This window comes from Abramis brama, assembly GCF_963993115.1.
Source record: "Abramis brama genome assembly, chromosome: 8".
Taxonomy (NCBI): domain Eukaryota; kingdom Metazoa; phylum Chordata; class Actinopteri; order Cypriniformes; family Leuciscidae; genus Abramis; species Abramis brama.
Window position 1 is genome coordinate 21962029 of NC_139970.1, and position 26231 is coordinate 21988259.

Sequence of the window (26231 nt, forward strand, 5' to 3'; positions counted from 1 at the left end):
AAATTTAAGGAAGCAACTTTTTTTTTTTTTTTTTTACAGTGAATGTTTACTGATCTGCTCAGAAATGATCTCTCTTCTAATATAATATGAACAATTATTCGGACATTTACTTGAAGATTTGTGTAGGATGTATGTCTGTATGATTCAGCAAACACATCTCAAGGAATCCTCAATGTCAGTTAAGTAGATTAAAGAGAACCGGTTCAAATGCAGTGTGCAATGAAGACGTCAGCCTTGTGATTCAGCATAATGCAGCATGTCCAAGGATTTCTGAGGACAAGTCGTGGAGGAAGTGCTCAGGACAATGAAAGTGAGAGGATCACTGTGAAGATGTCATGGGTGGGTATGGTTTCAGGAATGTGAAACAACTTGGCAGAAAGATCGAGCAGGCCCGGACAAATTAGTAAAACAAGCTTCCGGCCCACATGTAAATGAGCCCTGTCTTGTGCACTGTTGCTTCATAGCAGCATAAATCACAGATCTCTTACTCTGGTGTACTGGTTAATCTGAGAGCACTAAAACTAATGTCCCAGTTGCTCCTCTGATGACAGCCCTTTATAGTTTGTGTTGATAATGACATGGTTGTGTGTTTTTGTGTGTTGAAGGTGATAACTCTGGATCATGGTGAGGTGAACAGGCTAAAGGTTTTCCCAATGCATCCCACCAGCATCAGTGGAGTGGAGGACATGTCCACTCTGGCCGAGTTACATGAGGCCGCCATCATGCACAACCTCTTTCTTCGCTACCAGAAGGACCTTATTTATGTAAGTGTTATTTTTGCAAAACGCACACACGCACGCACGCACGCACGCACGCACACACATACACACACACACACTCACACACACACACACTTTGATTGCAGTGTTTTCATGTACACAAGGGAACAATCTGTACTTTGAGAAGTCTTTTGCCTCAACAGAACTTTGTTCTGTGAAGCTTTAATGGGGTTTAATCTGAGCTTAACGCTGTGCAAAAATGTCCATGTATCAACAATAAGCATGAAATAAATGCAGCAAAAATTGATCCCAAGAAATATGACGACTGGTTTTACAAAAATTTCAAAACAAAAATTTTAATCACAGTTTTTCTGTGGATACATTGTCTTTTAATTTCTATTACCTCTGATGATAGTTTGATAAGTCTGAAACTACTTACCATTCATGCTTTATGATTTTTTTTCATTAACATGTATGTTATCATTTTACTTTTATTTAACTGTCAAAGTGAATTTTAACATATACCACAATATATATCACAATATACAATCTTACAAACATAACGGGTATATTGTAGATTATTAGATGAACCAACAATAATTAAAAAATAAACACACGATTGGAAATCTGTAGTGCAAAGATTTCATTTGAGTGTCAATCTATGAGAAAACATACTATTACGATGTTTTGTAGATCGTAGATATTATTACATTCATCAGCACTTGGAAACTTTTAGAACCATAAATGATACAATACAAAATACTGTCATGGATTATTTTTCCCAGGTGAATGGTGTTAGAGTCAAGGTTAGTTCAATTGTCTATTGGGCTGGAAAAGTTCAAATGTCCCTGGAGTTTTAACAAAATCTCCATTTCGATACATACTTTGTTCAGCATCAAAAATGTAAACAGTGTACGCTCAAACCTGTATGTTCTTGTTGTTCATTCTTGCAGACTAACATTGGCTCCATCCTAGCGGCCGTGAACCCTTATAAGCAGATTTCAGGGCTGTATGACGCCGAGGCAGTGGATGTGTACAGCAGACATCACCTGGGTGAACTACCTCCACACATCTTTGCTGTGGCCAACGAGTGTTACCGCTGCCTGTGGAAGAGACACGACAGTCAGTGTGTGCTCATCAGGTAACACATGCTGCTGCTCTTAAAGGCATCACATCACACTGAGTATTATTCTAGTTTAAAGGAATGAAATACTATTAATCAGATCCTCTTGATGTAAAGCTCACCAGACAGCTTTTGGTGATTTGTGGTTTTCAAATGCACACGTAATCACTTGTGGGAATTTCTAGCGTGAATTTTTGTTAGAAGAGGGTTTTTTTCCCCCCGCTGTTGGTTGGGATTGCCTCTTGACCAAATATCCTGAAGTTTGTGTACCTCATCAGCGTAATGTTGTGTAGTATTCGCGCTGCTATAACAACACGACTACAGATGACAAGGGACCTTGTTGTGTAGTGTGAGCACCACAGCATTTCAGGTCCTGTAGTGTGAACTTTACCCTGAGTGGCAGCTTGGAGTAATTAGGTGTTTGTGCAAAGTCTTTATATGGTATTCGGCCATCTTAATAAAACATTTCAAATTGTAGGGAGTTAACAGCATTGTGAGAGTATGCACAGTTCTAAGGGCACCACAAACTACAAACAGAACAAGTGTTAAACAATAAATCACTTCACTGGACATGGAGAGGGAATTTTACCCACTAGTCATAGTGCCCTTACTCTGTACCTCACAAAGTTTGGCTAAAATAAATGTGGTGAAAAGGAATTCAGGGAATTCACCTTCATTCACCATTCAGGAGCAGATATTATTAAATGTAGGGGTTTCGGCTATGATGAGTGTTACAGTTTAAATATACACCAGTTTTTTTTAAAAAGAAATTAATACTTTTATTGAGCAAGGATGCATTAAATTAATGAAAAATGACAGTAAATACATTTATAATGTTTCAGAAGATTTCTGTTCAAAATAAATGCCGAACTTCATCAAAGAATGTGTGACGGTATCACAAAAATATTAATAAATGAACTGCTTTCAACATTTATAATAATAAGAAATGTTTCTTGAGCCGCAAGTCAGCATATTAGAATGATTTCTGAAGGATCATGTGACACTGAAGACTGGAGTAATGATGCTGAAAATTCAGCTTTGACATCACATGAATAAATTACATTTTTAAAGATAGTAAAGTTTTTTTTATTACCGTTTAGATTTGGTGAGTATAAGAGACTAATTTCAAAAACATTTAAAAATCTTACCAACCCCAAACTTTTTAACGATTGTGATATTTTTACTTAAGTAAGTATGTTACAATATGCAAACCTATAAAACTACAGACAAAGGTGTGCTTGTGTGTTTACTGTGTGCTTCTTCATGTGTGTGTGTTCTCAGTGGAGAGAGTGGTGCTGGGAAGACAGAAAGCACCAAACTGCTGCTGAAGTTCCTGTCTGTCATGAGTCAGAACTCCACAGGCTCTCCGCTGTCAGAGAGGACCACCAGGGTGGAGCAGGCCATTGTACAGAGCAGGTCATACACACACACACACACACACACACACACACACACACACACACACACACACACACACACACACACACACACACATGCACAGTTGTATCTCTTTCCGTTTTAACACCTGTTCCTTCTCTTCCACTCCAGTCCAATAATGGAAGCGTTTGGGAATGCAAAAACCGTTTACAACAACAACTCCAGTCGCTTTGGCAAGTTCATTCAGCTTCACTTCTCTCAGAGTGGAAATATTCAGGGCGGCTGTATTATTGATTATTTACTTGAAAAGGTATCTTTTATTTACTTTTTCTTTTTAGCCATTTATAGACCTGCAGATGTGCAGCTGTAGGCCTATTAAATGCTTTTTGCTTTAAAAATGTCGTAACATTCCAGAATCGAGTTGTGCGGCAGAATCCGGGAGAGAGGAACTATCACATTTTCTATGCATTGTTGTCAGGTGCTAAGCATGAGCACAGAGGTGAGATTTTAGCTTTTTATACACTTCAACTTTAAATAAGCTGAATCTTTCTCTCTGGCCATTGTTTTTATATTACTCCGTGTTCTCATCCTCAGAAATGTACATGCTGGCTGATTCTCCCGAGGCGTATCATTACCTCAACCAGTCTGGCTGTGTGAAAGACAGAAGCTTGAATGACAAACACCTCTATGATAGTGTGATGGTCAGTCAATATTTTGCATGGTCTGTGTTTGACAGTGTTCTTGACTCTTAGACAGTTACTTGTCTCATGAACATACAGAGGTTAATGCCATGCAATTGGGCTTTAATGAATGTTCCACTAGAGGGCACCACATCATCTCTTTTCTGTAAACTGTTCAACACAAAGTATAGGGTTAGTTCACCCGAAAATGAAAATTCTGTCATCATTTACTCACCCTCATGTTGTTCAAAGCCCGTGAGACTATGTTCATCTTCGGAACCACAAATGTACAGTAGTTAAAGAAATCTGAGAAATTTGACAGTCCAACATAGTTCATAAACAGATTGTAAAACTAATCCATATGAATTGAGCGGTTTAGCCCTAATTTTCTGAAGAGACTTGATCGCTTTATATAATGAGCAGATTTAGGCTTTTATTATGTTTTTATTCTGTAATCTGTATTATGAGGGGAAAAAGACATGTTCATGGTTTTATTTTATTTAATGACTGTAGGAAGCTTTGAAAGTGATGGTATTCACAGAGGAAGAGATCCGGGATGTCTTCAAGCTGCTGTCTGGGGTCTTACAGATCGGCAACATTGAGTTCATGACTGCAGGGGGTGCTCAGATCACCACTAAAGGAGGTTCGATACGGATCAGCGTTTGTCTTCAGTGTCACATGATCCTTCAGAAATCATTCTAATTTGGCGCTGAAGAAACATTTCTTATTCTTATTAATGTTGAAAACAGTTATACTGCTTTCTTTCTAAGGATTATTTAATGAATAGAATCTATTTGTAACATTATAAATGTTTTTACTTTTGGTACATTTATGCATCCTTTTTGAGTAAAAGTATTAATTTCGTTAAAACAAAAACTTACTGAACCCAAACTTTTGAATTGTTGTAGGTTTGGTTCAAACTTGAATCTTTACGGGTCACAAATTGATCCAATTAGGTTTTTTGGAACATTTCATAATTATTTTCAAAAATATGCTGAAGACATGCATGAAATTGAAGATTCAATTTGCTCTATGAATATTGACAAAATAATAAATATTATCTCAGGATAAGATATTAATGGATGTTTAACACTGACCTAATAATAATGAATAATCGCACTTTCCACAGTTGTGAAGGCTTATGCAGTGTGTTTATTTGAATGACAGTGGTCAGTGTCGTCAGTGATCTGCTGGGACTCGACTCCTTTCAGCTGTCTGAGGTTCTGACACAGCGGTCCATGATCCTCAGAGGAGAAGAAATCTGCTCGCCCCTCACTGTGGAACAGGTAAGGAACCAGGACATGCGTCCATTTTTATGATGTTTTAGTACACTGGCATGTTTAGGAATAATTGTTTATTTACATTTTGGAATAAGTTTGGGCAATGGTTTCAAAAAGTTTTATATTTCTGCTACAGATTTTTTTTGTTTATTTTACCCTTCATGTTGTATCATGTCGTGACATGTCTGTGCTGTGCCCTCAGTGTGTTCAGAGACAAGTTCCTTTCCCTGCATCCCCACTCACCCCAGATTTACTGACAGACTGTCATTTAAAAGAACATGCTCACACCCATACGCCTGTGTAAAAAGTGTCTTTGCGTGACTTGGTACCATTTCCTGTTTTTTTGTCCCCTCGGATTCCTGCTATAATAACTCGGTGATAAAGATCTCATGAGAAAAAACACAATAGAGGCAGAGTGTGGAGACGGCGGTTAGCAGCCGCCTAATGGGGGCAGCCTACCACACAAATATGCACGGTAAACACAAGAGACAGTCAGTTTAGCGCTAGAGCAGAGCTTTCAAAACTTACTCTTGAGAATTCTTCTGTCCCGCAATGCAAGTTCATGGTCAAGTGAATGAAAATCAAAGGCTTGCTTTTGGAAACTGGTTGGAAAAAGGGAGCTAGACCAATGAAAATGGAGCTAGGGGATGAAAGTGTGTGCATGCGAGGAATAAAGAGACCCCAACCCACATTATCCCATAAATCTCATCCAGCATGTACTAAGGGCCCTGGCCTTTGTGACCGACACACAAGCAATCTTTTCATGAACAAAGACAATGGCCACTAACTCCAGCCTGTGTTAGCGGTCATAAAGCAGGGCCACGTCTTAATGGAGGCCCTTATTCCTCCTCCTCTTTTTCTCATAATGCACTAACACAGTGGCCAGGACCTCAACAGCTGCCATTGGCCGTATCCTGCACAAACAGCCATTCTTTCAGGTCTTTCTGATGGAGCCAACACACAGTTCAGAATCAGGCAGAAGTGTCTCTGACTGATGAATTATAGTGTTGCTGAAACAATAGACGGGAGTTTAGTGTTCTTAGGAATAGCAGAGGCTAATTTGTGGTTATTAACTTTCTCTCCTTCTGTAATCCAGTAATAGCAGCTCAGGGTTATTGCTGGGTTTATGAGTTGAAATTGAACTGAAATTCCAGAAACAGATATTTCTCAAGAGCTTCCTCACTTTTCATCACTTTTATAAAATGAACTGGTCGGTCAGTTTTAGTGGATGTACTGTATAAATCAGTTCTCACTGTGTGTATCTGTATCCTAGCACCGGTGTAGTTCATCACATTAAGATCAACATGTTCCACTACTGTTTGACAACCAGAAATTATTTTTTTCTTCCTTTCAGTATAATTTGAAAAAAATAGGGTGGTTTAAATATGGCCTAAGTGTCCACATACTTATTGGGGCCACTGTGTATTTGATCCAATCTCAGCTATAAATCAGGAAAGACATGCATTGTTTTCAAACGTTTAAAGACACGCACAATTATTGAGAGTAACAACCCTGCAAATTCAATCCAACAAAACCTTAGTTTCTTTTTATGATGTTGAAATGCAAATACACATTTTAGTGTTTTGTAATAATCTCCAGAGACATTGCTTGTTGATTTTATGGTTTTAAATTGCACTGTTGGAGGCTAACTAAAGGGAAAATGTCTCTGGATTAATATTTGTCTCTGCCCTGCTTTCCAAAGGCAATTGATTCCAGGGACTCTGTGGCCATGGCGTTGTATTCCCAGTGTTTTTCTTGGATCATCACCAGAATCAACCAGAAAATCAAAGGAAAGGACAACTTCAAGTCCATTGGCATTTTGGATATCTTTGGCTTTGAGAACTTCGAGGTGAGAGTTCGTGAGTTGAGGTGAAACGTTCCAGACAGACAACCTGCCGATGGCATGTTGTCATGTTTTTATGACTTTTTTTCCCCCCTCCAGGTGAACCGGTTTGAGCAGTTCAACATTAACTATGCCAATGAGAAGCTCCAGGAGTACTTCAACAAGCACATCTTCTCCCTGGAGCAGCTTGAATATAACAGGTGGGTCCTGCCAGTGATTCTTAGATTTTTACATAATTTTGCTCTAGAAACCAGCTTAGATAGTTCTACACTGTCTTTCATCCTTCATTTAACTAGATAGATGAAAAAATTAGGCCATAAAGCCATACCACACCATACCATACCAGACGTGTACTGAAATCACACACATTTGATGAAAAACTTATATAGAACATGCTTTTCCAATCGTCGCAAAGTATGCATGTGTGTCGTATAAATGCAAACTGGACATACTACATAAATATGCATTGACACGTCACTTGCATTGCTTTCCCCCCTTCCATAAATCCTATCCCGTGGCCTCATGGGATTGTAAAGTATCCATTGGATGCACACTTCAGAATCTCTGCATAAGTATTAGGTCATCTGGATACTTTTCGTCTACTATTTTTCAAATACTATTCATTCGGACTGGTTTTTGTCTACTAGTGAAGTGTGCATAGGCATATTCAGCACATGAGGTCTTGCATTATGGTGATGATAACAGACTTTTGTACTCAAAGGGGTGATACTTAAGTTAGTAACTAACATACTCAGATTGATCAAGATTGTTTTCAAACTGCTCATGCATAGTTACTTGAAAGAGAAAATTGACTGTAGAAAACAGCAGTGCTTACTGGGACACCCTTTGTGGTCACTCTAAGAATGCAATGCATGATTGTTTCGCATTATGAATTGCACTCTGACACATTTCAACGTATTTTTCAGGCCTTGAGAATCTTAGAGAATCATACATGCTTATTGCTTGTTAACTGAATATTGCCACATGCGGTTATCAAATATCTGTGCAGATAAACTGGATGTTCTATTATTCAGCTAGCTATAAAAATATACCTTTAACTAGCTTGTCATTTCAAACTGTTGCTCTACCATGACAGTACTTCACCTGAAATGACTGTATATATGTGTATGACTAATGTTAATGTCTGCTATAGTGAGAAAATGAACCATGTGAGAAATGAGAGTCCATTACTGGGCTGTTTTGTGCTAATGTACGCAAGAAAACCGACCACTTTAGGCTAATGTTTACGCTAAGACATTTCACTGCACCTCTGAGCTAGAGGTGTTTGCCTCACATACTTGTGAACAGTGTGTTTCAGGTATTAGTTTTAGCAAACAACAACACATACTCAGACATGTAAAATAAGCTCTATCATCCTCTTGACTTCTGAAGTGTGTTCAGAATGTAAAAATAAATAAGTGTATACAACTGGACTGCACACCTGTAATGCATTGACTAAGCATTCACGTGCGTAGATTACATCATCATCAGGACATGAAACCGCTGTGGAAAACCTAAGAGTCCGACACAGACTGCTCTGTAGACACGTAGCTTCAATCTATCAGGTGTCACAGAGAGCTCAGGTCACAACAGGGTGAAATCGTATAGAAGGAAGGAGGCGCGACGTGTCCCAGAGGTGTATGTGACATGATGTACATGACATGGACTGTCTTTTAGGGCAGAGTGATGGAGAGATAGCAGATTAACTAAGGGAAAGGGTTTCTCTGCCTCTTCTTACTGTAGGCACTATGGAGGCACTCTGCCAGATGTGTGAATGGGTCTCCTCTTTCCCACACAGTTGTGTTTTTGTGTTGAAATGTGATGGCTGAGGGGGGGGGGTCAGCAGAGCCCGGTCACAGCTCATTTCATCACATGAACACTGAGGATAATACCACCTTTGTGTACTTGTGGTGTTGTGATGTGTGTATCTGTTGCTCAAGAGGTTCTCTTTTGTCTCCACACAGGGAAGGGATACACTGGGAGGCCATCGATTGGATGGACAACGCTGAGTGTTTGGATCTGATCGAAAAGGTGGCCTTTTAACCTTTACTCAGCTCTCACTGGGACCCCACAGTGCTCATTATAAACTGTTTAATTGTCGATAAGTAGTCATTTTCAGAAAGATTGGCTGATTAGACGGTCTACCAAAAGTAAATAGGGGCTCATACAGGTGATGTACCTGTCTCTTCTCTGCATCATTTCCTACCCTCTTCATCATTAACATTGCCCTCCTAAGTGCAGGGTCAATAAGATATTTATTTTTATTAATGCTTTTATTCAGCAAGGACACGTTAAATTGATCAATAGTGACAGTAAAGTCATTTATAAGGTTACAAAAGATTTCCATTTCAAATAAATGCTGTTCTTTTGAACTTTCTATTCATCGAAGAATCCTTTTTCCATAAAAACGTGACACTGAAGACTGGAGTAATGATGCTGAAAATTCACAGGAATAAATGACATTTTAGAATATGTTAAAATATAAACTGTTATTTTAAATTTCACAATATTACTGTTTTGACTGTAGTTTTGATCAAATAAATGCAGCCTTGGTGAGCATAAGAGACTCGCTGACCGCAAACTTTTGAACAGTAGTGTACGTCTCTAAGAGGTCTGGAACATTTCACAATGTAATTGTTTTGTACATTATCTGCTAAACATACTAATGTGAATTTGCATACATAACTGTTTTTCTAACATTCAACAGGGAATGTTTTAGACTTAGAGATTGCAAATTATTGCATGTTATTTTACAGTAAAAATGACATGTTCCATGTCTCCTTGCCAAATATACTATCAGACCATCCATATCAAGTGGCTAAAAAGGGTAATATGAAAAAAGAAATAATGGTTACACTTTATTTTAATGTGTCCTTGTTACAGTGTAATTATACATTTACGTACTGTACTTACTATAGGGTAAGGAATAGGGTTTGGTTTAGGGTTAGTTGCTTGTAATTATGCAGAATTTACTGTTATTACTAGAGTAAGTACATGTAACGTAACAAGGACACTGTCAATTAAAGTGTTACCGAAATAATTTGCATCTTCAATCTTAGTCCTCTTCCTGCATTGTCACGGAAAAATATCAACTTCTTAAAATAACCTTTGGCCAAAATCTCACATAAATGCAAATGCATGACTATGAACGAGACCCCTGTGGTTAATAATAATACATTTTGTGTGTGGAGAGCCAGAGAGCGTGTGCTTAGATCAGTGTTCTCTTTTCTCAGAAACTGGGCATGTTGGCTCTTATCAATGAAGAGAGCAGATTCCCTAAAGGCACGGACTACACCCTGCTGGAGAAACTACACAGCCGGCATGCCGTAAGTCCTCCTTTTCAAAACACTCACAGACATATGCGCTTTCTTCTCCTCGTCTCATTTCAGATCACAGAGAGTTAATGCTTCTTTAAACTCACTGATAAAGACCAGCGCTGAGCCGATAGTCACACCCCCACAGCCTCTCACACGCACATGCACAATACGGTAACGTGAGCAGGCTTTCCTCAGGCCCCGGGAACAATGAGTGTGTCCTCGGAGAACCCACATACAGTCTGCCTCGACTGAAGTGTCTTTGAGGGTGCACGCTGCAAAATATAATCAATGTGAAGTAATGTGTTATGTGTTTCCGCCTCTGCAGACAAACCCATACTATGTGAAACCAAGAGTGGCAGATCACCAGTTTGGTATTAAACATTATGCAGGAGAGGTAATTACATCAACACACAGTGTTATTTTAGTATTACTTATATACTGTTATTTGTGAGGTTGGAAAGATTTTATAAGGTCTGCCAAAAGTTGAAATGCTTTACATTGACATCAGACTTCATTTGTTGCTGCATGTTGCTACGTTTTGAAACCAACAGCAGGTGGAATGACCATTTCTGTTGATACCTACAGTATAATCTAAAATATTGACCGATATACCGGTCTATCACTATATATATCACAGGTGTGACTGCCAAGAGGAAATGAGCTCTGGACTTCCCCAGTCTTTCACTCTCTCTCATCATCTGTCAGTGTCAGTTTCGGTAGGAGAGTAAGAGAAAGCAGTCAGTTCAGTATGCTGAAAAAAGTACAGAGAGATGGAAAGTTAAGAGTTGGTTTGCCCTTTCACCATGGGCACTACACGAAGCCTTCACAGTTTAATGTGCTGGAAACCACACGGCTAACATGCATTCCCATGAGAAGCATTTGGCATGCTGTCCAGCTCCTTCTCTAGTTGCAATTTTTTTTTTTTCTGACAGTTTTCTTTCACACTTCTACTTGCTTTTCACTTGCTTTTACTTTTTTTACTTCAAAAAAGAATCCGTATTTTAGTCGTTTACCAGCAAAAAACATCTACACAGATGCATTTTCCTGAGAAGCAACATTGCGTCAGGTTGCATGCTTCTCAGGTAAATATATCTTGTTTTTATACATTTTATGTATATATTTTTTACTTTACAGTAGCCAAAGATACTGATTTTTACCACTTTCTGAGATATGCAAGTTGCATGCAAAATGTCTGACATGTTTCCACAATATCAATCCAGTCTTTCAAATGCTTTCAGATGCAGAATCTTTAGCATCTGCTCTCTTGGCCAAAACAAATGAAAGATCGGACTATGAGCTTTGGATGAATTATCTGTTTAAATGAGAGATTGTAATTATCAAGTTGGTGATATAAATACCCACAGCATGTGTTTTGGATGCTGCATACTCTACAGATCAGGAGTTTATTTCATGGTGTTAAGACCTGTTGAGGAATCTGTCGCCACGAAAGTCACGACTGAGTAATACTCAACAGGTGACTGCATTAAACTTCGGCAGCACCAGCTCGAACAAACTCTCTCTTTGGTCTCTCATCAATTGGCTGAAAGTACAATGCAGGAATCAGAGACTTTGTATTTTCTTCACGTGCACAATTCAGTTCAGTTCAGTTAGAAATGTTGGGGCAAACACATGAAGTAGGCTATGTATGCAGTAGGTTTACATAAAGGAGTTATGTAAAAAAAAAAAAAATCTATTAATAAATAGATCAATTAGCATTTTAGTCACTGTACATGTATTTTGTAACTTTTCTTTGTGTGTGTGTCAGGTATTGTATGATGTGCGTGGCATTCTAGAGAAGAACAGAGACACATTCAGGGATGATATTCTCAACATGCTGAAGGACAGCAGGTGACAAATCATTCACTTCATTTCTGAAATTTTAAACAATGCTGTGGATCCTATGATCCGAAGTTTTTCCAGCTTGTCATGAGATCAGTGATGCATATACTGTAAGTTATACTTCTCATACTGAAAAAAAATGGTAACAGTGTACAATAAGGTCTCATTTGTTTACATTAGTAAATGCATTAGCTAACTAAACACAAGCAATTTATTTTTTTAAAGCATTTATTAATCTTTGTTAATGTTAGGTAGTAAAAATATAATTATTCATTGTTTGTTAACAATGTTAACAAATACAACTTTTGATTTAAAGGGATAGTTCACCCAAAAATGAAAATGTCATAATTTACTCGCCCTCATGTCTTTCCAAACCCGTAAGACCTTCGTTCATCTTTGGAACTCAAATGAAGATCTTTTTGATGAAATCTGAGAACTTTCTGTCCTTCCAACAGTCCACGCAACTACCACTTTGACGCTTTAAAATGTTCATAAAAAGATCATAAAACTAATCCATATGAATTTAGTGGTTTAGTCCAAATTTTCTGAAGAGACTCGATCGCTTTATATGATGAACAGATTGAATTTAGGCTTTTATTCATAAACATTCCTCAACTCACACATTTGCTTGACGTGCGAGAACCAATGAGGGTCATTCTCATGATACGCAGCACGTTTGAGCTTCCGTGAGAACCAATGAAGTTCATTCTCGTGTTATTCAGCACGTTTGAGCTTCTGCAAGAAGCAATGAGGATCATTTTCGTGTTACGCAGCACGTTTAAGCTTCCGCAAGAACCAATGAGGTTCATTCGCTTCTTACGCAGCACGTTTAAGCTTCCGCAAGAACCAATGAGGTTCATTCTCGTGTTACGCAGCATGTTTAAGCTTCCGCAAGAACCAATGAGGTTCATTCGCATCTTACGCAGCACGTTTAAGCTTCCGCAAGAACCAATGAGGTTCATTCGCATCTTACGCAGCACGTTTAAGCTTCCGCAAGAACCAATGAGGTTCATTCTCGTGTTACGCAGCACGTTTAAGCTTCCGCAAGAACCAATGAGGTTCATTCTCGTGTTACGCAGCACGTTCGAGCTTCCGCAAGAACCAATGAGGTTCATTCTCGTGTTACGCAGCACGTTTGAGCTTCTGCGAGAACCAATGAAGTTCATTCTCGTGTTACGCAACACATTTGAGCTTCTTTAAGAACCAATGAGGTTCATTCTCGTGTTACGCAGCATGTTTGAGCTTCCGCAAGAACCAATGAAGTTCATTTGCGTGTTACGCAACACATTTGAGCTTCTGCAAGAACCAATGAGGTTCATTCTCATGTTACGCAGCACGTTTGAGCTTCCGCAAGAACCAATGAAGTTCATTCGCGTGTTACGCAGCACGTTTGAGCTTCCGCAAGATCCAATGAAGTTCATTCTCGTGTTACGCAGCACGTTTGAGCTTCCGCAAGAACCAATGAAGTTCATTCTTGTGTTACGCAGCACGTTTGAGCTTCCGGAAGAACCAATGAGGTTCATTCGCGTGTTACGCAGCACGTTTGAGCTTCCGTGAGAACCAGTGAAGTTCATTCTCGTGTTACGCAGCACGTTTGAGCTTCCGCAAGAACCAATGAAGTTCATTCTCGTGTTACGCAGCACGTTTGAGCTTCCGCAAGAACCAATGAGGTTCATTCTCGTGTTACGCAGCACGTTTGAGCTTCCGCAAGAACCAATGAGGTTCACTCTCGTGTTACGCAGCACGTTTGAGCTTCCGCAAGAACCAATGAGGTTCACTCTCGTGTTACGCAGCACGTTTGAGCTTCCACAAGAACCAAAGAAGTTCATTCTCGTGTTACGCAGCACGTTTGAGCTTCCGCGAGAACCAAAGAAGTTCATTCGCGTGTTACGCAGCACGTTTGAGCTTCCGTGAGAACCAAAGAAGTTCATTCGCGTGTTACGCAGCACGTTTGAGCTTCCGTGAGAACCAACGAAGTTCATTCTCGTGTTACGCAGCACGTTTGAGCTTCCGCAAGAACCAACGAGGTTCATTCTCGTGTTACACAGCACGTTTGAGCTTCCGCAAGAGCCAACGAGGTTCATTCTCGTGTTACGCAGCACGTTTGAGCTTCCGCAAGAACCAATGAAGTTCATTTGCGTGTTACGCAGCACGTTTGAGCTTCCGCGAGAACCAATGAGGTTCATTCTCGTGTTACGCAGCACGTTTGAGCTTCCGCGAGAACCAATGAGGTTCATTCTCGTGTTACGCAGCACGTTTGAGCTTCCGCGAGAACCAATGAGGTTCATTCTCGTGTTACGCAGCACGTTTGAGCTTCCGCGAGAACCAATGAGGTTCATTCTCGTGTTACGCAGCACGTTTGAGCTTCCGCGAGAACCAATGAGGTTCATTCTCGTGTTACGCAGCACGTTTGAGCTTCCGCGAGAACCAATGAGGTTCATTCTCGTGTTACGCAGCACGTTTGAGCTTCCGCGAGAACCAATGAAGTTCATTCTCGTGTTATTCAGCACGTTTGAGCTTCCGCAAGAACCAATGAGGTTCATTCTCGTGTTACGCAGCACGTTTGAGCTTCCGCAAGAACCAATGAGGTTCATTCGCATCTTACGCAGCACGTTTAAGCTTCCGCAAGAACCAATGAGGTTCATTCTCGTGTTACGCAGCACGTTTAAGCTTCCGCAAGAACCAATGAGGTTCATTCTCGTGTTACGCAGCACGTTCGAGCTTCCGCAAGAACCAATGAGGTTCATTCTCGTGTTACGCAGCACGTTTGAGCTTCTGCGAGAACCAATGAAGTTCATTCTCGTGTTACGCAACACATTTGAGCTTCTTTAAGAACCAATGAGGTTCATTCTCGTGTTACGCAGCATGTTTGAGCTTCCGCAAGAACCAATGAAGTTCATTTGCGTGTTACGCAACACATTTGAGCTTCTGCAAGAACCAATGAGGTTCATTCTCATGTTACGCAGCACGTTTGAGCTTCCGCAAGAACCAATGAAGTTCATTCGCGTGTTACGCAGCACGTTTGAGCTTCCGCAAGATCCAATGAAGTTCATTCTCGTGTTACGCAGCACGTTTGAGCTTCCGCAAGAACCAATGAAGTTCATTCTCGTGTTACGCAGCACGTTTGAGCTTCCGGAAGAACCAATGAGGTTCATTCGCGTGTTACGCAGCACGTTTGAGCTTCCGTGAGAACCAGTGAAGTTCATTCTCGTGTTACGCAGCACGTTTGAGCTTCCGCAAGAACCAATGAAGTTCATTCTCGTGTTACGCAGCACGTTTGAGCTTCCGCAAGAACCAATGAGGTTCATTCTCGTGTTACGCAGCACGTTTGAGCTTCCGCAAGAACCAATGAGGTTCACTCTCGTGTTACGCAGCACGTTTGAGCTTCCGCAAGAACCAATGAGGTTCACTCTCGTGTTACGCAGCACGTTTGAGCTTCCGCAAGAACCAAAGAAGTTCATTCTCGTGTTACGCAGCACGTTTGAGCTTCCGCGAGAACCAAAGAAGTTCATTCGCGTGTTACGCAGCACGTTTGAGCTTCCGTGAGAACCAAAGAAGTTCATTCGCGTGTTACGCAGCACGTTTGAGCTTCCGTGAGAACCAACGAAGTTCATTCTCGTGTTACGCAGCACGTTTGAGCTTCCGCAAGAACCAACGAGGTTCATTCTCGTGTTACACAGCACGTTTGAGCTTCCGCAAGAACCAACGAGGTTCATTCTCGTGTTACGCAGCACGTTTGAGCTTCCGCAAGAACCAATGAAGTTCATTTGCGTGTTACGCAGCACGTTTGAGCTTCCGCGAGAACCAATGAGGTTCATTCTCGTGTTACGCAGCACGTTTGAGCTTCCGCGAGAACCAATGAGGTTCATTCTCGTGTTACGCAGCACGTTTGAGCTTCCGCGAGAACCAATGAGGTTCATTCTCGTGTTACGCAGCACGTTTGAGCTTCCGCGAGAACCAATGAGGTTCATTCTCGTGTTACGCAGCACGTTTGAGCTTCCGCGAGAACCAATGAAGTTCATTCTCGTGTTATTCAGCACGTTTGAGCTTCCGCAAGAACCAATGAGGTTCATTCTCGTGTTACGCAGCACGTTTGAGCTTCCGCAAGAACCAATGAGGTTCATTCGCATCTTACGCAGCACGTTTAAGCTTCCGCAAGAACCAATGAGGTTCATTCTCGTGTTACGCAGCACGTTTAAGCTTCCGCAAGAACCAATGAGGTTCATTCTCGTGTTACGCAGCACGTTCGAGCTTCCGCAAGAACCAATGAGGTTCATTCTCGTGTTACGCAGCACGTTTGAGCTTCTGCGAGAACCAATGAAGTTCATTCTCGTGTTACGCAACACATTTGAGCTTCTTTAAGAACCAATGAGGTTCATTCTCGTGTTACGCAGCATGTTTGAGCTTCCGCAAGAACCAATGAAGTTCATTTGCGTGTTACGCAACACATTTGAGCTTCTGCAAGAACCAATGAGGTTCATTCTCATGTTACGCAGCACGTTTGAGCTTCCGCAAGAACCAATGAAGTTCATTCGCGTGTTACGCAGCACGTTTGAGCTTCCGCAAGATCCAATGAAGTTCATTCTCGTGTTACGCAGCACGTTTGAGCTTCCGCAAGAACCAATGAAGTTCATTCTCGTGTTACGCAGCACGTTTGAGCTTCCGGAAGAACCAATGAAGTTCATTCGCGTGTTACGCAGCACGTTTGAGCTTCCGTGAGAACCAGTGAAGTTCATTCTCGTGTTACGCAGCACGTTTGAGCTTCCGCAAGAACCAATGAAGTTCATTCTCGTGTTACGCAGCACGTTTGAGCTTCCGCAAGAACCAATGAGGTTCATTCTCGTGTTACGCAGCACGTTTGAGCTTCCGCAAGAACCAATGAGGTTCACTCTCGTGTTACGCAGCACGTTTGAGCTTCCGCAAGAACCAATGAGGTTCACTCTCGTGTTACGCAGCACGTTTGAGCTTCCGCAAGAACCAAAGAAGTTCATTCTCGTGTTACGCAGCACGTTTGAGCTTCCGCGAGAACCAAAGAAGTTCATTCGCGTGTTACGCAGCACGTTTGAGCTTCCGTGAGAACCAAAGAAGTTCATTCGCGTGTTACGCAGCACGTTTGAGCTTCCGTGAGAACCAACGAAGTTCATTCTCGTGTTACGCAGCACGTTTGAGCTTCCGCAAGAACCAACGAGGTTCATTCTCGTGTTACACAGCACGTTTGAGCTTCCGCAAGAACCAACGAGGTTCATTCTCGTGTTACGCAGCACGTTTGAGCTTCCGCAAGAACCAATGAAGTTCATTTGCGTGTTACGCAGCACGTTTGAGCTTCCGCGAGAACCAATGAGGTTCATTCTCGTGTTACGCAGCACGTTTGAGCTTCCGCGAGAACCAATGAGGTTCATTCTCGTGTTACGCAGCACGTTTGAGCTTCCGCGAGAACCAATGAGGTTCATTCTCGTGTTACGCAGCACGTTTGAGCTTCCGCGAGAACCAATGAGGTTCATTCTCGTGTTACGCAGCACGTTTGAGCTTCCGCGAGAACCAATGAGGTTCATTCTCGTGTTACGCAGCACGTTTGAGCTTCCGCGAGAACCAATGAGGTTCATTCTCGTGTTACGCAGCACGTTTGAGCTTCCGCGAGAACCAATGAGGGTCATTCTCGTGTTACGCAGCAAGTTTTAGCTCCTGCGAGAACCAATGAGGTTCATTCTCGTGTTACGCAGCGCATTTGAGCTTCCGCAAGAACCAATGAGGTTCATTCTCGTGTTACGCAGCACGTTTGAGCTTCTGCAAGAACCAATGAGGTTCATTCTCGTGTTACGCAGCACTTTTAAGCTTCCGCAAGAACCAATGAGGTTCATTCTCATGTTACGCAGCAAGTTTTAGCTCCTGCAAGAACCAATGAGGTTCATTCTCGTGTTACGCAGCAAGTTGAGCTTCTGCAAGAACCAATGAGGTTCATTATCGTGTGTTACACAGCACGTTTGAGCTTCCGCAAGAACCATTGAGGTTCATACGCGTGTTACGCAGGATGTTTGAGCTAACCCTTAAACTAACCTTTTAAATAATGTATTCGTAAATGTTAAAAATAACAGACTAAGAATAACTAAGAATAATAAAAACTGTTTTGTTCATTCTTATTTCATGTTAACTAATGTAGTTAACTATTGTTAACAAATGCAACCTTATTTTAAAGTGTTACGCCAAAAAAATATATGTGTATCTTGTCTTATGATATTTATATATATTATATCACGTCTTTTGATACTAAACTGTATCTAAAAGCATTACTTTATTCCGCGTTTATGAGCTTATACTAACTAAGAGACTACTTGGAATATTTATACTTCTAAAAACTGCCTTGACGCAGTTGTTGCTGATCTATATTTCTGCTGATATGAATGATGTCTGTGGGTGATATTATCTCTATTGTGTGTTTTTCAGACTTGACTTCATCTACGACCTGTTTGAGCGTGTTGGTAGCAGGAGTGGAGACGAGACTTTGAAGATGGGCACTGCCCGCCGCAAACCCACCGTCAGCTCTCAGTTCAGGGTAAGACACAGATCAATGATCTGAATATGCCATGTGATGTAACTATGTGAAACTACATTTTGAGAGAAACAGGATGATAAGATTGTGAGACACGTGCTCTGTTCCAAAACCTAGTGAGCTGCCTATGTAGGCAAATAAGGCATTGCAGATGTGCTAAAATACCTTGTTTTTACTAAACTCTTGGGCAGGTTCACATCCTTCACATAAAAAGAATGTATTGCGACAAATTCTTTATAAAAAAAAAATCCAAGATGGCTGACGAAGCAAGAAGAATGTTCAAAAACGTATATATTTTATTCACTACTGTAAGATATGTTAAATGATGGTATTTTCTTTTTGTTGAAGCCGTCATTTTAACGTATTTTCTTGTAAATAATTGTGTTTATCATCCCAATTCCTGGTTGATTCTGCAAAGAAATCTCCACCAAATCTGAGAATCCTGACAATCAAATCATGGCAAATTATGGCAACTTCCATAAAGCACTGCGAATGATGTAGCTCTGCGAGTCCTTAAAGCTTTTTTTTTTTAGATTTTAGTTCTTTCACAGTCTTGTCTTTTTCAGATTTTCAAATTCTTTTTTGCTTCAAATCAAAGTTTGTAATGTTTTGATTCACCTCATAGCTGGTTGGTTTGGTTCATGGCTTAGAATACTTTTTTTTATAATCCTAATGGGAAAAACCAATGGAAAACTGCTGGATCCAAGGCCGCTGAAAAAGTGGGCAGATACTGTTGCACTCTTTTGAAATCAATCATCGAATCATCAAGTCCTTTTTGTGTGACACACAGAATTGCTGCCTATGTAGAACATTCCAAATCAGCCACTTAATGGGTTTCATGATATTTAGGATGCTCTCTTGAAAGAAAGCTGCCTGTGTAGCCAGTAATCAGCAAAGCAGTTCAGTAAGTTTTGAAACGGAGCTCCTGTGCTCTTGTCTATTTTGGGTGGACATTCAAGGTTATGAATGCAAACCTAGCAGAAATTTTGTTTATTTTTCTGCACTTGTGTGACTGTGTGTGTACCTTGCATGTGTGTGTTTTGTCCCCTTTGTCTAAGTCCCTGTATATCTGCTGGTTTGCGGTGTTACGGGGCTTTGCATGTCATAACTGCCGTGCAGGGGATTTGGCAGCTGCCCTTGTACTGTGGCTCTTAAAGCCAGGGGATTACCCACAAACCGGGCACAAGGGTTTGACAGGGTCTGTGCATGTTCCCCTGTTCCCCTGTCATTAAAGCCAGCCTGGAGCCTCTCAGTCTGAGACTGTGGGACAGAGTGCCATGTTGAAGGGTCCTTGGTGTGTCTAGGTAAATATGGGCCCTGTCACTGCCTGTGTTTGCCCTCTTCAACAGGAGATGTGGGACGGACAAGCAAATAGCAGCTCTGGTTGCTGAACTGCCCTTTTGGTGCTGTTACTTTCCTGTGCTGGGGTGTAATTTACTGTTATTGTAACTGTCTTTCAGGACTCTCTTCATGCACTGATGGCCACTTTAAGTGCCTCCAACCCTTTCTTTGTGCGCTGCATCAAACCTAACATGGAGAAGGTAGGATCGACACATTTTTTGTACCGTCCATATCACAATCAAACCATATTTACTTTCCTTATTGAGTCAAACAGACAATAAAACCAATTTTCCAAAAGCTTCAGTGTCACTTTCAAAGGAATAGTTCACCCCAAAATAAAAGTCTGTCAAAAGCCTGTCAAAAATGACCAAAAGCACCTTAAAGTAGTCCATACAAATTAAACATTTAAAGTTTTCTTAAGTCTTAAGGTGCAGCCTAATTTATTCTTGTTCAGCAATATTTTGCGGGTGAAATCCAGTAATTTCGGTCAGAATCTGTGATCGGGAGTTTCACTTAAGGGCTGAAATGTGCCCCACACACATTTAGCTCACGTTAAAGTTGGCCGTGTGATTCTCACTGATCAGCAGAAAGCTACTTCGATTCAAAGTGTTTTTTGTGTGTGAGCTATGCTTGATGCATCACTACACTATGGGCAATGGACCTTTTCAGCCTGCAAAATTTATAGTAGCTTTGTTTACGGAACCTACCCAAGTTTGAGTTATTCACCAATAACTTTACCTTTCACTGTAGATTGTGAATCATATACAAGCATGCCCATCAAGATGTGTTGTGCAACATATGAAGTCAGTAACGTCAAGCAGCGCTGGTTCCTGTTTGTCTCGTAACCAAATATCGATGCACCAAATTTGAATATGCAGAAATGCAAATGAGTTTCAAAGGCAATGAGATAAAGACTTTGATCCTTGAACACCCACTGGTCACTGTTTTGAAACAAGATACATTTTTGAAGCAACACTGCACAAGTTATTAAGACTTGTTTTATATCTTTTAATACAAGAGTATTTTGTCTTGTACTATTTTTTTAAGTATGTAATGTTGCTTTTAAAGTTAAGATTCAAGATTTTTATTCACCACATAAACAGTTATATACAAAATATAACTTGCAGTGAAATGTTAACCTGGTCAGCTACTTAGCCTGTGCATTAAATGTATAAAAGGTTCAAATTTAAGCTTAGACAAATATAAGAAATACAATTCATTGATACATTTTTTAATAATACATTTTAATAAACAATAAATTTACCTAGTTTTAAGGGTACTTTTTACATGATATTTTACAGGAAAACATGAAAAACTCATTAATAAATCATGGTTACACTTTAGTTTAGGGTCCAATTCTCACTATTAACTAGTTGCTTATTAGTATGTATATTACTTGGATATTGGCTGTTCATTAGTACTTATAAAGCACATATTAATGCCTTATTCTGCATGACCCTATTCTACATCCTTTAATCCTACCCAATACCTAAACTTAACAACTACCTTACTAACTATTAATAAGAAGTAATTTGGAGTTTATTGAGGCAAAAGTCATAGTTAATAATAAGTTAATAGTGAGAATTGGACCCTAATCTAAAGTGTGACCATTATTAGCAGATGAGTCTCTGCTCATGTTAAAGTAAAATTTCCCTTGCATCACAGAACATTCTGGCATCATCTCCATGTGAGAAGCTGTACAACCAGCAAGTGCTCTGAGTCTGTCCTGTTCTGCTCTGTACATAGAGTCTCTTTGTGCTGATCTGCTCAGAACGGAACGGCCCATCCCCACTGCCAGCACATTCCTACAGCCCAAACCCGCCTGTGCTGGGGTCAGAGGTCACGGCTCTCTGCTTCAGAGAGGAGAATCATACTCCTGACCTGCAGCAGAGGAATGTAGAGATAATGGCCAGCAAATCACACAGAGCCAGAGGCAGTCTCTACCCTTCATTATATGATACGGTCGAGCTGTAAAAGTGCTCATTTGAGCTCCCATTTTACCGGAATTATTATGATTGTATTGATTTATCAAGGACTCTTGTTTCAGCGGGCAGAGGATCGGGTTGGCGCTTCTTTTGGGGTTGTTGTATTGTGATAACTATCCTCAGGGAGGAGATCTGTGGTCTTGTCTGGCAATCTGCCTGGCTCCCTCTGTCATTCCACACCTTTTCTTCTATCGTTTATGCCACACAACAGTGATCCCTCGCTCATCTCACCCCACTTTAGGCCCCTTTATGGACAATTGTAATGCTGCATACTTCATGTCTAACCCAAGTTGAATGCCCAAATTAATCAGGGAGATCAGAAATACACCTCAGTGTCCTGTCACATTAGCCTGACATGATCATTTTGGTTGAGATTCTGCTGATTGAAATGAAGGACAAGGCAAAAGTCAATAGTGGAGCAGTTAAGCTGCACCAGATGTCCAGGCCACCAACAATGAGCCCCGCTCCTTAACATAGTCATCAAACGGCCTGATGGGACTGGACTGTGCGGGAGCAGCTGAACACCAGGCACTGACGTTACTGATCCAGCTACAGATCGCCACTGAGCATGACGTAACACTTCACACAATAGACATAATCAATCCCAGTTGAAAGCTTCATGACTGGCGTTGGGGTTTCACCCCTTTTTCTGCCCACAGACGTCTTTTGTTTTTTTATGTGATAGATCAAAACAAGCATCTATATTATCTCCCCCTAGGTTACGGTTAAAGTCAAATCAAAACAGGCCCTATAAAGATTCCTAATCTCATTGCACGTTTCATCTGGTTTATGTTATTCCTAAGATAAAATGTTTGTCTTCGCAATCCTTCATCAACAACTGATATGTCATACACGGCAAAAATCAGTTTCTTCAGTTTTTTATTTCAGTATTTTGGTCTGGTTTAAAAATATTAAACTTTCTTTAAAACATTTTTTTTTTTTTTTTTTAAACCATATTAAGATTATTTATAAGAGAATATATATTAAGTTTATGTATCATACACCATTAGAAACAATTTTTTTGTTGTTTGTCTATTTTCTCTCACTTTTTTATGATTTAACAATAATATAGAGACACTACTACTTGATAGTGATGAATATATATATAACAGTAACAGTATACTGTTTTTAAGCATATAACCTCACAACATTTCTGCATTGAAAAAAACAAAAACATTGTTTACCAATTGGGAAAGAAAAGTAAGCTGAAAAAGAAAAACTTAATTTAATATATTCTCTGATTATAAATCATTATTTTGATGGTGCCCTTTAGACTTTCTGTTAAATATAAGTAACATTGCACCTACATGTCAACTAACTCTCATTAGAGTATTAGTTAAGTATTAGTAGACTGTTAGGGTTAGTAGAATAAGGAGTTAGGTTTAGTAGAATAAGTGGACATGTACAGTACTTATAGTCAGTATAATGTCTTTTGGGGACCATCAACATAAAGTGTTATCAGATATTAAGCAGACAGTCTACTAATACATATACTCCAATGAGAGTTAGTTGACATGTAGCTGCAACGCTAATTATAGTCAACAGAATGTCTAAAGGAGACCATTGAAATAAAGTGTTTCCCAAAGTTTTTTATCTTGCTTTTAAGGATGTTTATATATTTTAACAGAAAATAAGACAAAAGTACTGATACTAAAAATACTTATATATAATATACTTCATAAAATAATATTAGAGAGAGAGAGATTATGAATGCTGTTTCTTATTGACTTGTGACCAAAATTGGGCATAGTCAGTTGATATCCGTGCTGAAGGACATCTCATTCTATCTTCTTCCAGAATGCAAATAAATTTGATGCAGATGTGGTTCTGAATCAGCTACGTTACTCTGGAATGCTGGAGACAGTGAAGATCCGTAGAGCAGGCTTTCCTGTACGGAGAGCCTTCCAAGACTTCCTCAGCAGGTGAGACACGTGGCCAAGAAACTGTCACAAAACCACTGACAGTCCATCAAAATAAAGTTTGAAGCACAAAATCTGTTCCAGATGCCTGTTTTTTTTGGAAAGTTAGTTAAAGTCCTTGAAACCATAATGAACAGTGCCAGGGAAGTTTTTCTGAATCTGTTAACGTTTGATCAGGGCATTGTTCCCTTACAGTGAAATGAGTGAGGTGGAATGTGTTTGTATGTGTTTAAGTTGTGCCCACTTCCTGTGCAGATACACAATGATCCTGAGGGACAAAAACCACATGGCGGACGAGAGGAGGAAATGTGCCGATCTGCTTACGAAGTATGACGTCACAAAGAAAGAGTGGCAGCTGGGAAAGACTAAGGTGCGGTTGCATGGCCAACACATGTTCACACACATAGTTTAAAGTAGCAATATAAATAATCTGTGCAAGAGTACAATGACTTTGTATAAGAGCTCTTTCTTTCTCAGTTTGAACTACTTAACCTTTTATGTAGTCTGTGGGTTGATCCCTGATATTCATACCTTGTAGTGTTGAGAGAGTCGTATATTTGAATTTAAATCTAAAATGTAAAAAGGGGGCATTTACAGCATTTACAGTCACAAGAATAAGTTTGTGAACACTTTAAAATTCCCGATCTCTGAAATCTTTCATTGAAGTCACAGTTATAGACAACAGTCCTGAATTTTCTACATTTGTAGACAGGGTGTCTTATCTCGATGAACATCCAGGTCTTTAGAAGTGCTTTTGTAGCCTCTTCTAGCTTTGTGAACACAAAAGAAGATATTTTGAAGAAAGTAAGATGGGGAACCAAACAGTTAATGGGTCCTGGAAGTCAATGGTTACTGAAATTCTTCAAAATATCTTCTTTTGTGCTCAGCAGAAGAAAGGAATTCATGTAGATATGGAACAACTTGAGGGGTGAGTAAATGATGACAGAATTTTCATTTTTGGGTGAACTATCCCTTTAACTTACTCCAATTAGATATTCACTTACTTTTTCTACACTGCACTGTAAATGATCACCCATTGTCTTCAATAAACTTGTGAAAAGTACAGCTGTTTGTGTGTTATTAATTTAGTCAGATTGTGTTTGTCTGCAATTGTGACTTAGATGAAGTAATTCAAGCAGAAATCCAGATATTTTCGAAGGGTTCACAAATGTATTCTTGCCACTATGGTACTCTTAGGGACTTTTTTGTAGTATAACACATATAATACCTCGATATTAACATTATGGAAGTGTCAAAAGATGCATGGTGCCATTTTCGTGCTAAGGTTTTGCAACACTTATAGGGGATTTTTTTTCTGTCTGGTGGTTTTTTCCCTCTCTTCTCTCTTCATTCTTTCCTCTTTCTTCCTCATACTTCCTCTGCTCTCACCCCCCTAAAAAGTTTTGCGCTCCCTCACTTTGCTGAAATGACTCATCTCGATCTAGTCAGCGTGAAAGAAGAGCACAGCACTTTAAGGGCGTTTGGCAACAGGAGCACAGCAGCTCTGAAAAGAACACTTTCTGTTCTCTGTTCAACAGTGTCTATTCATTCTTATCTTGTAATCAGTCAATTATTCTCTCTCTCCTTGGTCATTCTCTGCCACACATTAAGTACGGCGGTTCAGTCAGGCTGTTTTTACAGTAAGAGGAGCTCTGAGGTTTCTGAGGAACAGGAAGGCACTGTAAATAAAAGGCATTCTTGTGTCCTTTGATTCAGACCACTTTTCTTTAAATTAATTGAATCCAGCGTGCTCTGTGTTATTTCCTTTGGGGTCTTGTGGTTTCTGGCTTTCCTGAGAGCTAGTTTGGGTATCTCTTTATCAGGGGGTCACATTGTTAGCTCGATGGTGCCTTAATGCGGTGTTGCTGTGATTACTTGTGTTTGGGTTTGATTTGAAGCAGATAAATTATCTCATAAATCAAATAACTTGATTTAATAATATGGTGATGACCTGTCAGTGCTCCTTGCGGTCATGAGTGGGTAATTATGAAAGAAAGCCAATTGGAACTAAACGATTAGATGACTTCAGTACACAGGCTATATATATCGCAAAATTAACCTGGACATGGTCATCAAGATCACTACATAGTGCATGATTGTATATTATTGCGCTCATTAGGATACATATCAAATAAATTACTATAAAAGAAAAAATAAAAGGACATGAAGTACTGATTTGAGTTTATCAGTCAATCATTCAATGGATGTGCAATATATTTTACACACACTCCCATTCAAAATTTTGGGGTGAGCAGATTATA

At 40.0% G+C, this 26231-nt stretch overlaps 1 protein-coding gene across 1 annotated transcript in view; it reads left to right on the plus strand.

The window, feature by feature from the left end:
• Positions 1-26231, plus strand: part of myo10l3 (myosin X, like 3) — a 79487-nt gene that overhangs the window by 28077 nt on the left and 25179 nt on the right. The window contains exons 3-20 of the mRNA XM_084122786.1: positions 606-764; positions 1673-1860; positions 3124-3258; positions 3391-3529; positions 3634-3718; positions 3814-3920; positions 4413-4542; positions 5067-5185; positions 6882-7028; positions 7122-7222; positions 8987-9053; positions 10256-10348; positions 10665-10733; positions 12105-12187; positions 18620-18728; positions 20186-20266; positions 23849-23973; positions 24226-24340. Coding sequence (XP_083978912.1) covers positions 606-764; positions 1673-1860; positions 3124-3258; positions 3391-3529; positions 3634-3718; positions 3814-3920; positions 4413-4542; positions 5067-5185; positions 6882-7028; positions 7122-7222; positions 8987-9053; positions 10256-10348; positions 10665-10733; positions 12105-12187; positions 18620-18728; positions 20186-20266; positions 23849-23973; positions 24226-24340 — 2052 coding nt within the window. The remainder of the gene's footprint in view (positions 1-605; positions 765-1672; positions 1861-3123; positions 3259-3390; positions 3530-3633; positions 3719-3813; positions 3921-4412; positions 4543-5066; positions 5186-6881; positions 7029-7121; positions 7223-8986; positions 9054-10255; positions 10349-10664; positions 10734-12104; positions 12188-18619; positions 18729-20185; positions 20267-23848; positions 23974-24225; positions 24341-26231) is intronic.